General features: G+C 38.3%; 3 protein-coding genes and 1 pseudogene across 3 annotated transcripts; 1 reads left to right on the top strand and 3 right to left on the bottom strand.

Annotated features, from left to right (window-relative positions):
- Window positions 1-254: 254 nt before the first annotated feature.
- Window positions 255-5574, bottom strand: LOC121782228 (annotated as a pseudogene).
- Window positions 5575-6304: 730 nt separating this feature from the next.
- On the top strand, window positions 6305-9855 carry LOC121782631 (post-GPI attachment to proteins factor 3-like). Its single transcript, XM_042180560.1, has 5 exons — window positions 6305-6666; window positions 7732-7993; window positions 8107-8303; window positions 8634-8821; window positions 9258-9855. Exons 1-5 carry the CDS (start codon window positions 6572-6574, stop codon window positions 9542-9544), a joined length of 1029 nt encoding a protein of 342 aa, XP_042036494.1. The 5' UTR covers window positions 6305-6571; the 3' UTR covers window positions 9545-9855.
- A 554-nt stretch (window positions 9856-10409) lies between these two features.
- On the bottom strand, window positions 10410-11185 carry LOC121780667 (dehydration-responsive element-binding protein 1D-like). Its single transcript, XM_042178284.1, has one exon. It carries the CDS (start codon window positions 11122-11124, stop codon window positions 10525-10527), a length of 600 nt encoding a protein of 199 aa, XP_042034218.1. The 5' UTR covers window positions 11125-11185; the 3' UTR covers window positions 10410-10524.
- A 2970-nt stretch (window positions 11186-14155) lies between these two features.
- On the bottom strand, window positions 14156-15159 carry LOC121780883 (ethylene-responsive transcription factor ERF025-like). Its single transcript, XM_042178531.1, has one exon. It carries the CDS (start codon window positions 15018-15020, stop codon window positions 14457-14459), a length of 564 nt encoding a protein of 187 aa, XP_042034465.1. The 5' UTR covers window positions 15021-15159; the 3' UTR covers window positions 14156-14456.
- Between the last annotated feature and the right edge of the window lie 876 nt (window positions 15160-16035).

Consider the following 16035-nt stretch of genomic DNA (forward strand, 5'->3'; position numbering starts at 1 on the left):
ACAGCTCAAATGTTAAGCTTTTCTTACATCAAAATTTGACAAGTTTTGTCGGACCCAGGTTTGGGAGAAATTCAAGGTCTTGAGGAATTTGAACAACATGATCGGCATCTGTAGAATCAGTGATTCGATGGGCTTGAAGCAGCTAATGTAACAGTCCTAACCCCGTGACAGTTGAGACAAGGTACGCGATCAAGTGGCATTGCCTCGTATGGAATCTAGGTGGTCTGAGTGTGCAATGTTTGCAGTGATACTGATTTTGCAGCTTCATATGTATTTTCTATTAAACTGTATACCCACCAAAAAATTTGAAATGTTGTAGGTAGGTATATAATGTGAAAAACACTATGAAATAACCGTTTACAATGTTGTGTTTGCTGCTATATCATCTTCCAAGATGTTGCACGCGGAAGCACTAGTGCTCTTTCTTCATACGCAATCCATTTCAAACTGTCAGCAAGAAAATGGTGTCAAATGATTTGACTGTCAGTCACTCGAATGCAAGCCTTTGGGAGCCAACGAGGGACGCATATCGGCCCCTTCTGTTCTATCAACTCCAAGTGTGTCCCCAGTTCTGAGACCTTCCCATCGGAGCACAGAGCGATTTGGTCAGCATTCTGAACCGTGCTGAGCCTGTGAGCTATCACTAAAGTCGTCCTGAACCAGACGTTCGCTAACAGTATCCAAAGCACTCGTGGCCTGTAACCACCAAACTTAATTAGGTGGACATCATCCAATGTAGAATGATATAGGAACAAAACAAGCAACTAAACAAGAAATGTTTTAACTTAAATGGGATCAATCACTTAAACATGGCACGTTGAAAAGTTTCGTTTATGAAGAGAGACGAGAAGTAGCCTGAAGTTGGAAAGACTTTACCTCATCAAGAATCAAGATTGGAGCATTCTTGAGCAGAGCCCTTGCAATGGCAATTCTCTGGAAATAGAAAGATGGGATCACTGCCACATATCTGCTCATTGTGTGTGTGTGTGTGTGTGTGAGAGAGAGAGAGAGAGAGAGAGAGAGAGAGAGAGAATGCTATATACTATACCTGCCTCTGTCCTCCACTTAACAGCCCTCCGCGCTCACCAACCAATGTGTCGTAACCCTACAGAGATACGATAATCAGCAAAACACAACAAAATGGTAAGGGTAGACGGTCCATGCTTTCATCACCTGTGGCAATGAGATTATAAACTCGTGAGTCGTCCTTGGAAACATTATCATCCAGGAGCCCATAAGCAATATTTTCTCCAACAGACACAGAGAATAGAACAGGTTCCTACAGCAAATCACAATATACTTTGTTTAGAAAAGCAAACAAATGCTCTCTATTTTATACTACTCCCTTCGTCCCATAGTGCACATCTTGCCATCTTAATGTTCCATTTTTGGACACAATACGTTCACACTTTAGCCTCATTTTGTACGCTTTCGAATGTAATTTAAACACTGGATATGAAGGGTTGAGATAGTTACTTGGTTCACTATGGAAACTGCACGAGCCCATTCACTCCTATCAAATGACCGTAGATCCTCGCCAGCAACAGTTATGCGCCCTCTTGTTGGCTGCAATTTTCAAATTCGCACTCCAGTTCCTCGTCAGTCATGACATAAACTTCATCAACGATTAAGCTGAACGTCAGGTATAACCTCATAATAGCGAGCTAAAAGCTGTACGACTGTACTTTTCCCAGCACCACTAGAACCAACCAGAGCAGTGACTGTTCCACATTTTAAAGTCAGATCAAGACCTTGTAAGATTTCCACGTCGGACCTAAGAGGGTATGAGAAATGAACATCTGCAATATACATATCGTTGAGGGAAAGATTCAAGGAAAGTGTGCATTTTTTCAACACGAAAATCCAGTGTTATGCGTGCTATTAGGGCTACGAACTAAATCCATAATGAAAAATACAATTACTAACCAAAGTCCATACCTTCGAGGTGAATATCACCTGACTCTGCAAGCTTGCGGACATCACTACCAGATTTTAGTGACGACATGTACCTCACCCGGCTGGTTTGCATCTTTCCGTTGGAATCGGCCAAGAGAGGTTCGAGGTTTGGATCATGTGATTTCCTTCTATTCAAGTCTTTCTCTAGAGCATAAGCTAGTGCTTCATCAATTTCAGCACCTGAAAGGACAGAGTTAATCCGTTCAACAGCAGCGAAGGCTCCTCAAAGATCCCCAAACGTGTTCACCACACCTTGAACCTAGAAAATTTGCTTTAGCTTTTAATATATAGAGGAGGCATACAAGAAAAGATAAATCCAATCCCAAGTGAATATACTCACAGCAAATGTTAACGTAAACGTGTATCCAATAAAAGAAACCATGGTCCCAACCGCGAGTTCGCCCTACATCCAACAAATCGAGTTCTCCATCGTCAAACCCAAGTTTTCCCACATTCAACATGACCAACGAATCAAATCAAGTGAGGATAGAAATTCTTGAAGTTCTTACAGCTTTTACTTTGCTTCCTCCAAGACAATACAAAGCCATTAAAGAAACATAGACAGCAACCCTGGTGATGGATTCGTTTATGGACTTAAATACTCCGAGGGTCATACCACTTCTCTCGTAGTTAAGAATCTGACAAGTTCCAATAGCATGTTGAGAAATTCCAGAGATTCTACACTTCTTTCGGAATAAACTCTATGAACATTGAAAAACATAAACCAATGGTACTCTCCCTGTCGACTAAAAACAGACATTTGACGTTTTTCACCCCCGAATTATCTGACCTGCAATATTCAACAATGCAGTATAATTACCAGATACACAATCTCTTGGATGCACAAAAACAGTCAGTGTCGATCAGGAGCTCACGGTACGTATAGCAGCAAAAGTTTCAGTAACACAATCAGCTATGGTGGCTTGTACAGATCCATGAGATTTAAAGACGCTGACAGTTGTTCTTTTATATGCAGCTACAGAACACATAGATGTTAGTTAAATGCCACAAAAACGCAAGCTGTAAATAGGACTAATTTTCCTGTTTGAAGAGAAACCCTTGGCAAAACACTATGAGACAATCTTACCGAATACTGCAGACACGGTTAGCATAAGGAGGCCCAAAACTGGTGCCAGCTGGGGCGAAAGAGTAAAAAGTACACAAAGTGTCCCAATGACCTGCGCAAGAGACGACATATACATATTCTCAGAGTCGTCAAATTCCAAGCAAAGAAAGGGAGGAAAATAAGATTCATTATAAAGGTATATTAGTAGTTGCTCTTTAACTTAACCTATTCGATTAACACTTAGTTTTCCAAAATACTAATCTCCAAAAGGAAAATTTCATTGACAGATACAGCGAGAAGAAAGCTTTTTCTGTCACAACATCTCTCATTAGACAAGGTGAAAATGGTGCCAATATCAATTCAGCTCACTTTTGCATAGTGTAGAGTAGCTTGCCTCAGAAATTGCCCTGAAACCACGGTCTCTAGATACGTTGTCACTAACAATGGTCTTTAGAGAACCCAAATCCGATGTTAATAAAGAAGTCAGTTCGCCAACCTACACAGAGTGCAAAAATCAGTGATAAAACAAAGGGGTCAGTGTATATAGAGTAGAATAAACAAAGAGAGTCAGAAACAATAAATGAAGCACAACACATCTCTTGAAGTACTTATGTAACATGGAATAATGTTCCATACCTTGTACTTGTCAAAAAAACTCCACCTGCGGAAATAATACAAAATGCGTATTAGGAATTGGACAGAAGCATAAATATGAATGCAGTATGTTGTGCGTGAAATAGAGGGAGACAAATTTTCATCAGCAAATGCTGCTATTTCACTAGAAGGTAATGAATTACAATGTCAGCATAGTACAAGAAAAAAGATTCACCTTCTGAATCAACACCCTCTGGAAAATTTGAGCTCTTAAGCTTGACATAACTTTCTCCCATATGCCATTCATGTTTACCACAAAAATAATTGTGAAAATTAGTTCCAATGTGTACAGTAATCCCACTTTACTCAGCAGTTGCCAGATAGGATCTGGTCTCGCTCCAATCAGTACTTCGAAAAATTTCCCTGTAATAGTAATATTGGTGTATATTGTCACAATTGACATTTCAATAATAATATATCTCTGCCGCAACTGATTATTGTGGAAATATTGGGAGAGTTATTGACAACAATTCGAAATAGAAGTTTTATATTAACATAAAATATATCCAGATGCACATCTATCATCATGATTTTGACTTGTAGTTCATGGTCGGTTAAAGGATATACACGGTCCATGTTCTCCAATACTCCTATAACAAATACTAGAATAGAAGAAGTCATTGCTCTGGAAAATCATGGCTATAACTATCATAATAGATTGACGCGTAACTGTTAATCAAGAATCACTAAGAGCTCGTTTTACTCATCTTCCACAAATACTACCGAAACTACACATTCGAAGATTTTATTAAAACTAACTTTTACATAGTATAGTTACACATTCAGATTTCCTTCTAACTACATTTCACCAAAATTATGCCAGAGTTGTACACTAGAAAACACCATCATCAAGCAAAGCCGCAGATGACAGGCCACACAAGAATTCAGCAGAAAGAACAGTAACTTGCAAAGCTACAGAACTACATCACATGAATAGGTCAAAACATGTGAAAACAGAAATGGCATCCTTTTCTCAAAGCTCAGAAAACATAGAATACCAATGTGAATGCAATTAGCTTGGACTTGCTACCTAAACCAACACCCACATATTAATGATGCATCACTACAAAGTCATTGCAACGTCCCCTTATCTAACAATCAAGATTCCAGCCATCTATATTGCAACTAAATCCACCAAACTGTACAACTCCCACATACCAGAGAACAAGGGAATTTCAACAAATGTGCAAGAATTCTGGCGAAAAAACAGTAACTTGCAATGCTACAGGACTACATCATGAATAGCTCAAAATCATGTGAAAATAGAAATCACATCCTTTTCTCAAAGCTCATCAAACATAAAATACCAATATAAATGTAGTTAACTCGGATTCTCTACCTAAAACAACACACACATAGTTATGATGCATCATCCCCTTATCTAACAATCAAGATTGCAGCCAACTAGTTTGCAACTACCCCCAAAATGTACAACTCCCACGTACCAGAGAACAAGGGCATGGCCAGGGTACAAGTCGTGCAGCCGAAAAGAGTGAGAACCGACGCCAAGACTCTCCATTTATGCCGCGAGACAAGTTTCCACAGCAGCCCCCCACTAATCACATCAAGCGGCTGCAGCTCCACAACCTCGGCGCCGTCGATTTTTGGGTCAACCTCTGACACAATTGCATCGAAATCCGGGCCCGAAACATAGGCCCGTCTGATGATTCTTGATGCAGCTAGAGCTCTTGATCCTTTGACAGATATTGGCTGAGGAACCGAAGTGGGCAAGCAAGAAAGAGGCTGCCGGTATAGATTACTGCTGAGCTTGAGCTTCAATCTTGAAGTTTTGTGTTTGATCAAGTGTTTAGGGGAGTAGAGGTTGAAGGAAGGTGCAAGAGGCGTTGCTGCCATTTTTATTTTGGTGGTTGGACAGAATTTGTGAAGTGAGAGTTCATGATTTTATAATACTATTGTGAAATGTGTGTAAAAATAGATTCTTGAACGGATTATTCGTGTCAAATTTGTATTATAGTAGTATACTTTCTCGTTCCACAGTAATAGAGACATTTTATTTTGAGCATTCATTTGAAAAAATAATAATAAATAGTTAAAATAAAGAAAGAGTATTCTATATCTTATTTTACTACTTTTCTACTTTAACTATTTATTATCATTTTTTTAAAACAAGGGCTCAAAATGAAATGCATCTATTTATATGAATCGGGGAGTAATTCAGGCTTCAGCCACACGTTCTAAATTAGCACCAAAGGAACTGTTTTGGGTAGGAATGCGGTGTTTTTAGCATCTTGTAATTTAAGAAAATTACATTTTAATTGATTTAATCAATTAATAGAAATTTTATAGTTTAATCGAATAATTACAATAAATGAAGGATTTTTAAATCATATCCAAGTGTGTTTTTCGGAATTCAGGTTTGTCCAATTTTAAAAATCATTCAAAATATTATAAATTTAAGATCCGTTCGCTATCATTTACTATAAAATAAGTGAAAATTTGTTAAGTCTCCAATAGAGAAACAAATCGACTAGAATTTGAAGAAATTTCTGATTTTTCCAACTAAATTATAAAATTATGAAATAGACTAGTTTGAAGAAATTTCGATAATATTTAAATATCTCATTTTATAAATGTAGGTTAAATAAAAGGCAAATGTAAAGTATTGTAAGGTCGTGAACTGGAGAGGGCGCGATTGTAACCAATTGCTCTTCCAAGAACAGATATATCTCATCGATTACTTCTCGTCCACCGTTTCAAAGAGAAAAATCACTATCAGTAAATTCCTACACTCCCTGAAGATTCATCTTCCCCAGCTGGAGGGGAAGTTGCTGAACCAGATCCACATCTTAGACATCTACTATTCAATTCAGTAGAGAAGTTGAGCTTACTTTTCTATTCCTTGGCCTCTGGAGCTGATTACAATCCCCAAATCCCATGGAACGGCGTCGTTTCATTCTCTTCCTGGCTGCCCTATCATGCTTTCTCGGATTTCACGAAGCCAGCCCCGGTGACGCTGATCCAGTCTACAGGTTATAGATTGTCTGTTTGTAATCGAACAATCTTGAATTTTTTATTTTCTTGGGTTTCTTTTGTTGGAATCTTGCTGCGTATTTTAGTTCTTCAAGTGTGAGTACGTGTAGAGTGAGCTTAGCTTGGGAAGTGTTCAAGTATGGATCGTGTTGTAGTTGAGCTTGATGATTGGGATATTGTGGAAGGTTTGGATTTAATTGGAGGGTAAGGTAGTCAAGAAATCATGATATTGGAAGGTTGAAACTTTAGTCTGTGCAATTACTTCGGGTTCGAATTTGGTGTGTGGGTTGTCTAACTCCGCCTGTCACAGTTATTTGCGATGACTAATGCTGAGCAATGCAGTTTTTGTTGCAATCGTAACTTCCTTTGAATCATTAATTAAACAGGTTTGTGGAAGTAATCAATAGGTATGACTTTATAGTTGAAACATTAAAGTTATCCGTGTCACCCTTTGCTGTTAGTAGTTTTAACTGCATTTATAACCAGTTCTTCAAACAGAAACTAATCTAAAGTGACAGGGAATGTTGTGATTTTCTTTCGTAGGATTGGAGATTATGGTGAAAGTATATATACATCTAGTGGATAGTTGTGTGGCTTCTTATTGTCGTCTTGCACTCTTATGCATCTCACACATCTCATAAAAGTTCACTGCAATAGGAGGTTATATTGACTGCTTCCATATTATGTTTCTTTTTGGTGGTTGGTAAAAGGTAGCCATTACTTTTATTTTATCTCTTAGGTTGACTTGGCTGAAAGATTCTTTGATCATAACAATCTGTGCTCTTATTACTTTTGAGCTTTCTCAAGATCAGCGTTTGGAACAACTTTCCGTCTCATGATGCATCTGTCTGTCTTTGTAGTCATAATGTAGTATAGCTCATTGTGCGTTTGGACTCTGAAATTTCGTTTATTTTACATGGTTGTGATATTAGATAATACTACTAGAAAAAGTTGTGAATCGGGGTGGATAAGTATTTGCTTGAGACAGCAGATATATATATCTTCATATGGCTCATTGTGCTCATGCCTTTGTTATTTTTTAAAAAAATTGATTGCACTGCTAGGGCTTGTGTTTTGCAATGCGAGAAGACTGGATGTGTGGGGGACAAGTGCTTTCAGCACTGTAACTTTTCCTCAGACGGAAACCCCATTGATGGCCCATGGTATCTGCAGGAGCCACTATACATTCAATGGAAGCAATGGGACTGCCGCAGTGACTGTCGTTACCACTGCATGCTCTCTAGAGAAGAAGAAAGACAGGAACTTGGCTACAAGCCTGTAAAGTACCATGGCAAGTGGCCATTCAAGCGTATTTCTGGGATCCAGGTAAAAAGACGCTGTAATTTGTGAGGAAAATGCTTTCCCTTAATCCTTCGTGTACTATTGCTTTTGGCCATTATAGTGTTCGTGAGTGCGCTAAATCTAATTAATGTGTTCAGGAACCTGTTTCGGTCGCTTTCTCTGCTCTTAATCTTGCGGTACAGTTTCATGGATGGGTTTCTTTCTACATCCTTGTAAACTACAAACTGCCCTTTAGACCAAACAAGAAGACATATTATGAATACACAGGCCTCTGGAACATATATGCAATCTTCGCAGTGAATGCCTGGCTTTGGAGTGCAGTTTTCCACAGTCGGTGCGCTCCATCACTCCTTTTCTTTCCATTGTCATATCTATTGCATATAGTAATATTCTGAAATAACATTGGAGGAATTTATTAAATGATTCTGCTGCCAGTAATCTAAAGTTGAAAACTTATAATAGAACGGTGCTTATGATTCATTGGTATGAGAAAAACTGTATGCCAATGAAGAAAGGATATTAATAGCATTGCGATTTTGGATTCAGTTCAAAATACTATATACAAACGTAGTATTACTATTGTTTACAATATTTTGGGGGTTGGGGTAGTGTGAGATGTGGCCTTCCTGTTCTAATTTCGAGATATTCTGCAAAATGTATGCAGAGATGTAGATTTGACTGAGAAGCTGGACTACTCATCTGCAGTGGCGTTACTTGGATGTTCTCTTATGCTGGCTATAATACGAGCTTTCAGTGTGAAGCTTGAGGCTGCAAGGGTCATGGTTTCAGCTCCCTTAATAGCATTCGTGACAACTCATATCCTGTATTTGAACTTCTATGAACTCGACTACGGTAATCCTTCTGAATCCCATTACTCTCAAGCTAGTTTGAATAATTTGCATCTTAGTGAGAAAGTTAGCAGTTTGACCATTTGAATTCTGTCCCGTCTGTTTTTGCTTCGGATAGAAGTTTTACTTATCTTTTTATTAGGATGGTATATAAGCAAGGTACAAATCTGAAATGGAGGAAATTTGCAGTATTCTTCTATGGTAATATTGTAGTAGTAGTAGTAGTATCTGTTTATAGCCGTGTTACCTCCTTGTAATGACTGAGGGTGCATTCTTAGTTGCTAATCTGTCGTAAGAAAGGGATGGTTTTTATGAATCGGAACATAATTATTTTCTACATAACACTAAAACTTTTATGGAAAGGGATGGATATTTGTCTCTGAATGATGCATCAAATTCATACAACACCTCTGGAGCCAACAAGATGTGTATTTTTGCAGGATTGAACATGAAAGTTTGTGTGGCAATGGGTGTGCTACAGATAGTTATCTGGGCAGTTTGGGGCGGCGTCTCTGGCCACCCTTCCCGTTGGAAGCTGTGGGTGGTTGTACTCGGAGGCGCTCTTGCCATGCTCTTGGAGATTTATGATTTCCCTCCGTACTTGGGGCTTGTTGACGCTCATGCCCTTTGGCACGCAACCACAATTCCACTGACCTACCTATGGTGGAGTTTCGTGAGGGATGATGCAGTGCATAGGACCTCGGTTCTCCTCAAGAAGACGAAGTAGTAACATCTCTCCTTGATTCGTCGTTGTATGTTGTTTCTTTTTTTTTCTCACAGTTGATACACTTCCTGAAAGTGCTACTGATTGTGGGTTTCTTTGGGTTTGGTTATCTGAAAATATTGAGTTGTGATAAGGTTAATCTTTCTGACCACTAAAAGAGCTTTAGACTTCATCAACGCTTTGGAGCTTACAACTTCCCTTCGAATAGATTTTACTTCCTTGGAAACATCTCAAATTCTTGTCCTTGTTTCACATATTCGTATGGACTAGACAGAGAAATGTTATAATACGTGAGTATCACTCTTGTTTGTTTAGTCCATGTTAACACTATTTGTTTTGTTTTGTTTTGTTTTGTTTTATATATTAGTATTTCATTTGATTCTAATATTTTGAAATATATTATTGATTATCATTAATTTTACAAATTCCTCAAAAGTGTGATCTATTCATTTTAAATGAATAAATTAACCACTTGAGGTTGGTTTTATTTTTTATGTAATTGGTAAAATTAATGATGTAAATAACATTTTTTAAGATATTATAATCAAATAAATGTATAAATGAAACAAATAATGCTAAATGTGAATTAAATTAAATTTGTGCTCATATAAGATATATGTACTCCATATAGCATGATCCCGTTCTCTATCTACTATTTTACGTTAATTTTACCTTGTTGATATGTTTGTCATTACTTGTCTCATTTCAGTTCATTATATACAATAATTAGGTTTCATGTATCACTAATTTGTTTTATTCATATTTCATTATAAAAAAAGCAATATATAAAACTAAGATTCAATGTTCAACTATCTTTTCTCAATTGCATTTCATCATATTTTTAAAAATCCAAACCATCACAAAAGTATAGAATAAAATCGTTTTGTTTTATTTCATGACATTTACAAATAAAACCTCTTCACTTGCCAAAAAATATTAAGTTGGAAGAATTCCTAGCCCTATCTACCTACCTAAACACCATATCAAATGAAATAACTCCATAGCTCCACGTCAGCAGTATCCTCCACGTCATAACCATAGTAGTGAGGTGGCGGCAGCATCATCCCCTCTGCCAGATTCATCAACAACCCATGCATCCCCTCCTCCTCCACAATCCACCCATTCTCCGCCGACGCCGCGGCCGACCGCTTCTCATCCTCATCCTGCAGCCGAGGCCGGAAGGCCTCGGCTGCTTGGACAGCCGCCCTCCTGATGTTCTCAGCGTCCGCGGACGCAGGGACAGGCAGGCGCCAGGCCGAGTCCGCGAAGTTGAGGCACGCAGACCGGCCCCGCAGAGCTAGAGCCGCCACGTCGTGCGCACGCGCCGCCATCTCGATGGTGGGGTAGGTCCCGAGCCATATCCTCGACTTCTTGTTGGGCTCCCTCACCTCGCACACCCACTTGCCGGAGCTCCGCCGCCGCACGCCCCGGTAGACCGGGTGGCGCGTCTCCCGGAACTTCTTCCTCCCCGCCCGCTTCTTCGGGTTGTCCGAAGCGAGCTTCACCTCGCTCTCGGACGACGATTCGCCCGAAAACGACGAATGCACACGTGGAAAATGATTGTCGGATCCAAACATATTCATTGTAGAATCTTGAAAATATAGTGTTAAAGTGAAAGGAGTGATGTGTGTTTATTTATATGTGTTAAAATGAAGTGATTTAATAATGATTGATGAAATTGGAAAAGGGATAGTTTGTAAACACGGAAATGTGGATAAGGTGACAGTTAGGCTGCACACGGTTTGTACCTTTTCGGGACTAATAAGATACGCGAAAGGGGGGGGGGGGTTATTAATGGTACAAGTCGTCGAAGCGGATTAATGGGCCACGTGGCGCCCATACGGTTATTTAATTGCGATTTGACTGATGAGATGAGTATTTAATGAGATAGGGACACTCTCAGTTCATTGTATCACTGTTTAAGGGAAGCAACAAGCTAGAAGCTTCCTCCTTCTACTCACCTACTATCTTAACCGTGTTTTATTGACTAGGGTTGGATTTATGTATATTCTTTTTCGTTAGAGCGCAAATCATATGTATCCACTTCTAGGAGTGACTTATTAAGTTGATACTATTGGAGTATTTTTTATTTTTATGTGTGACAACTTATATGTGAATATCTCAAACATGTGAGGTTTTTTAATTTGTCTAATGACACATTTAACTTGAGCATGAGGCTTGCTATGTAACTATGTCAAATTTTATGGGCTAGATACGATATCATTCATTGTAACGTATCTGACATGTAAAGTGAGACCGACTGCACTTAATTAGTAGGATTTCATCCTAAATTAATTGGTAATTAGGTATTTAGATTTATCTTTTTTTATTTTCATATTTTTTTTATGTGAAATTGCATGTGAATGCTTGAAAACATTAATGTTGAGCATTTGATTAAGTACATTATTTGGTCAAATTTAGTGTGCAAAATTAGAATTTGATCAAATTTTGTTATTTTAACGCTATGTGTGTGTCACACGTCCATCATTACCATGTTAAATAGCGACATGCCATTTTATGATTTTGCCAAAATCCAAACCCATTAGGCAAATCGCCCAATAAGCTTGAAGTTTTGGGGTGCAGTTTAATCAGAAAATATTCTAGATTTTATTAAATAGATTGACTGTTCGAACCAACTTAAAGGCAAAGGGGTGGAAGATGTTGCGTAATTGTGATTTGTGAATTGTGAGTCATATAGTGGAGTATTTTTTAAATAAATATTACCAAAATTAAACAAATGTAAAAGGATTACAAAATCCGCAACATGTACTATATTGTATGATAATTATCATTATATGAATTATATTAAAAAATGATAAAAATATCATAGACAACACTTTAACTTCGTAGATCATGACTTGTCTGAATATAAATTTTATAACAAATTTGTCTTTTCTAGAATGGGTAGGGCTATCCGGTTAGCCGCCCGCGGGTTAGCGGTTAATAACGGCCAAATCTCATATGCAAACGCGTGAAACACGTGCTAATCAATGGGATACTTGAAGGACCCCAATAAAAGAGTGACATAATAATTTCCTTCTTGAGAAAGTTCTTTCTGACTTCTTTTTGTTTTTTATGTTTTACTTTCAGATTTTCTTTTTTCTCGCATTGGATTTTGCCAGCAAAGGTGGGCCTATGACGAGGGTCGAGATGGATAAGGGATGAAGAAGCAAATAACGACACCGCACCCGAGAAATAGCTAGCGGCATCACTATGACTAGAGAGGCATGTGGCGTTGCTATTAGTGGGGCGAGAGAAGAAGAGAAATGAGAGGATACAGCAAAGCACGCGTGTGCAGGGACGGATCTAATGTACCTCCAAAGGGGCAAATGCCCCACCTCAAAAAAAAACATATATGCTATTTTGATCATTAATTTCTATATATATATATATATATATATATATATATATATATATATATATAGAATCCTTATATATGCCCCTTCTTAAATATTTAAAATATCTTTATATATGTTTTTTCAGCACCCATCTAGAATTCTTGGCTCCGTCTTTTGGCCGTTTGGCTTGTGCGTGCCTCTTTCTTCTCTAGATCCTAACTAATCACTGCTAATTCCATAGTTTGAGTTTAGAGAAGACACAGATAGATGCCCACTTTTTCAACCTCGCGATATCCTGTTTGTTGGTTGTTAACTAGCTATATACTTTCTTAGTCTATATAGATATTTCCAATAATTCTAAACCCAAACCCAACATAGTTGGTTTGTAAAATTATAAACCAAACACTTAATAATAATAATAATAATAATAATAATAATAATAATAATAATAATAATAATAATAATAATAATAATAAAAATAAATTGAATGATTGCATTATATGGCTTTGGAAAAAAAAGGAGAAAATTGTTGTCGAATAGAAAGCACACACACTTTAAAGAGTTTAATTAGAGTGGAAGAAGACATGATTTCGCTACCTTTTTTGCCGAGCAGCAGCTTTTGGAACAGAGTGCAACTCCCTTATTTTGAATATTCTAGTATCTCATTATATTCTACGTGACCGATTTGGGACCTTTTCCCAAAAACATTTCACTATTTATGTCTTATTTATATATAAATAAGATCATTTTCAACTTTTAAATTGTAAAGATATGCTCATAATGGTTTCGTTGAATGAATTTGCAATACTGATGATTTCTATATGCTTCACAACCAAATTGATCATTATGTACTAAATTGCAGTTTAATACTACTTCCGTTCATTAAAGGAATGTCACTTTTTTGGATAGGTTAAAAAAATAAGTAGATTATAAAAGATTTTTAGTAGTATAACTCTAATGTTGTGACACATGGTTTATATAAGTATTATGAAGACTGTTAACTTTCTCTAGTTTACTTTTGCATTGTTTATTTTGGTTAATAGTACATTTATTTTATTCTAATAACCCAAAGAATATTATTGAAATATTATGAATGAATAAAATAACGAATCCAACATTGATTTTTATATAATCATAAAATAAATCTGTCAATAACAAATTTTAAGATATTAAAATCAAATTAAGTGCGTATAAAATTACATACAGTGAAAGCTATAATAGTACAATGATAATGAAACTTACAGTTATATGTAGAATGCATTATAAAAAGTGGAACTTACTTAATAATGTCATATACTTATATTGCTAAAAACAGCATTATGTAGCTCTGCTGCAAACAGCTTCCAACAGTAATACATAATTTTTCCGTAATATTCACTCAAATTTAACATTTCCTCAGCTCTTATTCATATAAAGTAGGCCCCTACCCAAGCCACAGTTTAATGCGGCTGTGTGAGGAAAATTTCAGAGACGGCAGCGGCGGAAAATTCAGAGCCGGCGGCGGCCCAACTGCCTGCTCCGGATCCAACTATGCACACATATATAATATATTATAATACTATAATATAGTACCAAGGTTAGGGGTAGCTCCAAAGACTGTCGTTTCTGGAGTAATCCTCTGCCGACCCCTCGTCCTCCGCGGGGGCCTTTCCCCGCGGAGGACTGACAAGCATTCCCTGGGCCATGTCGTCGAGCAGCTTTGGCATGCCAAATAGTGCTTCCTCGTCCACAAACTCATGACTGCTCGACGACGACGCTGCCAAGGGCTGAGCGGCCCCGGCTGCCCTATCCGGGCCGGGGCCGTTGTTCCGCGGGCCGATGGCGGAGGCGGCTGCGGAAGCAGCCGCCCGTATGTCCTCGTCCGAGAAGGAGGCCGGCATCGGGTACGTGGGGGCGAGGCCGGGGAAGTTGACCGCGGCTTCCGGGCCTCGGAGGGCGAGGGCGGCCACGTCGTAGGCGGCCGCCGCCATCTCGGGGGTGGCGTAGGTCCCGAGCCAAATGCGTGCGGTCTGGCGCGGCTTCCGGATCTCCGACACCCATTTCCCGCTCCGGCACCGGATGCCGCGGTAGCTGGGGTGGCGGCCGGACCTTGGGGAGGCGGCGGCGGGAGGCGGTGGGATGGAGGCGTCTTCAGCAGCCATGCATTCGAATTTTGGGGGAAATATTGAAAAAGGAAAGGTTTGGATTTGGTTCTAATTTGGACACATGGGATAAATCATAAACGTGTACAAGGGGATTTATATACACACATGATAGGAGGGAATTGAAAGAGAAAGAAAAGGCGCGGGAAAATCGTGGGCCCATAATTTGTCTGACAACTTCTGGTACACTCTATTGTACTAGTTTAAGGTTAGCTGTATTATAAGATTGTCTCACTCTGACTCACTGACTCACTCACTGCTCTCAATCTAACGCGCAAACACACGGATGGGACAGACACTTGACACTCCCTCACACTTTCCTCCTTTTAATTTCCAGCTCATAAACATTTAAATATAATTACGATTTTTCCTGTGTTGTTTGATTATTTGGTAGTGTAATGTTCTAGTGCCAAGTGTGACTCGTTTGATTTTTATTTTTTGGGAATATTGGAATAATTTGCTGCTTTATTTGGGTGTTATATAGATTGGTGGGTTCCATTATTCTTCAATCTCTAAATATCTAGACAACAGAATAGTAGTATTACTATGGCATACCTACCAAATTCCAACTGTTGTAGTATTTTTGAATTATTCGGTTATTTTTTATTTTTTATTTTTTAAAATTAACTCTTATATGTAGGAGGAAATTACAAATAAACTCCTATACTATAGAAATGAGGAAATTGCATCTGATGTCAAGAGGGCTCGAACTCGGCACCTCATAAAATAATGTCTAAGCTCATTGCCACTGGGACAAAGGCTCTGGACTTCGGTTATTGAATAGAAATGGATTGTCGGTAAACTGACTAGTTCATTTTAAATTTTAATTATTTCTTGTTGCTGGTATCAAAATTTGCTTCTAAATACATAAAAGCGAGATCATGGAGATGACTAAGTGTTGAAGCATAAAAAAATATCAAAATAATTGGTGGAATGCTAATGAAAAAAAATAGTTATATACTCGTGTTAAAATTATATTGTAATATAACTATCTACAATCAGTTCACGGACAACT

This window comes from Salvia splendens, chromosome 20 (assembly GCF_004379255.2).
Source record: "Salvia splendens isolate huo1 chromosome 20, SspV2, whole genome shotgun sequence".
NCBI lineage: Eukaryota > Viridiplantae > Streptophyta > Magnoliopsida > Lamiales > Lamiaceae > Salvia > Salvia splendens.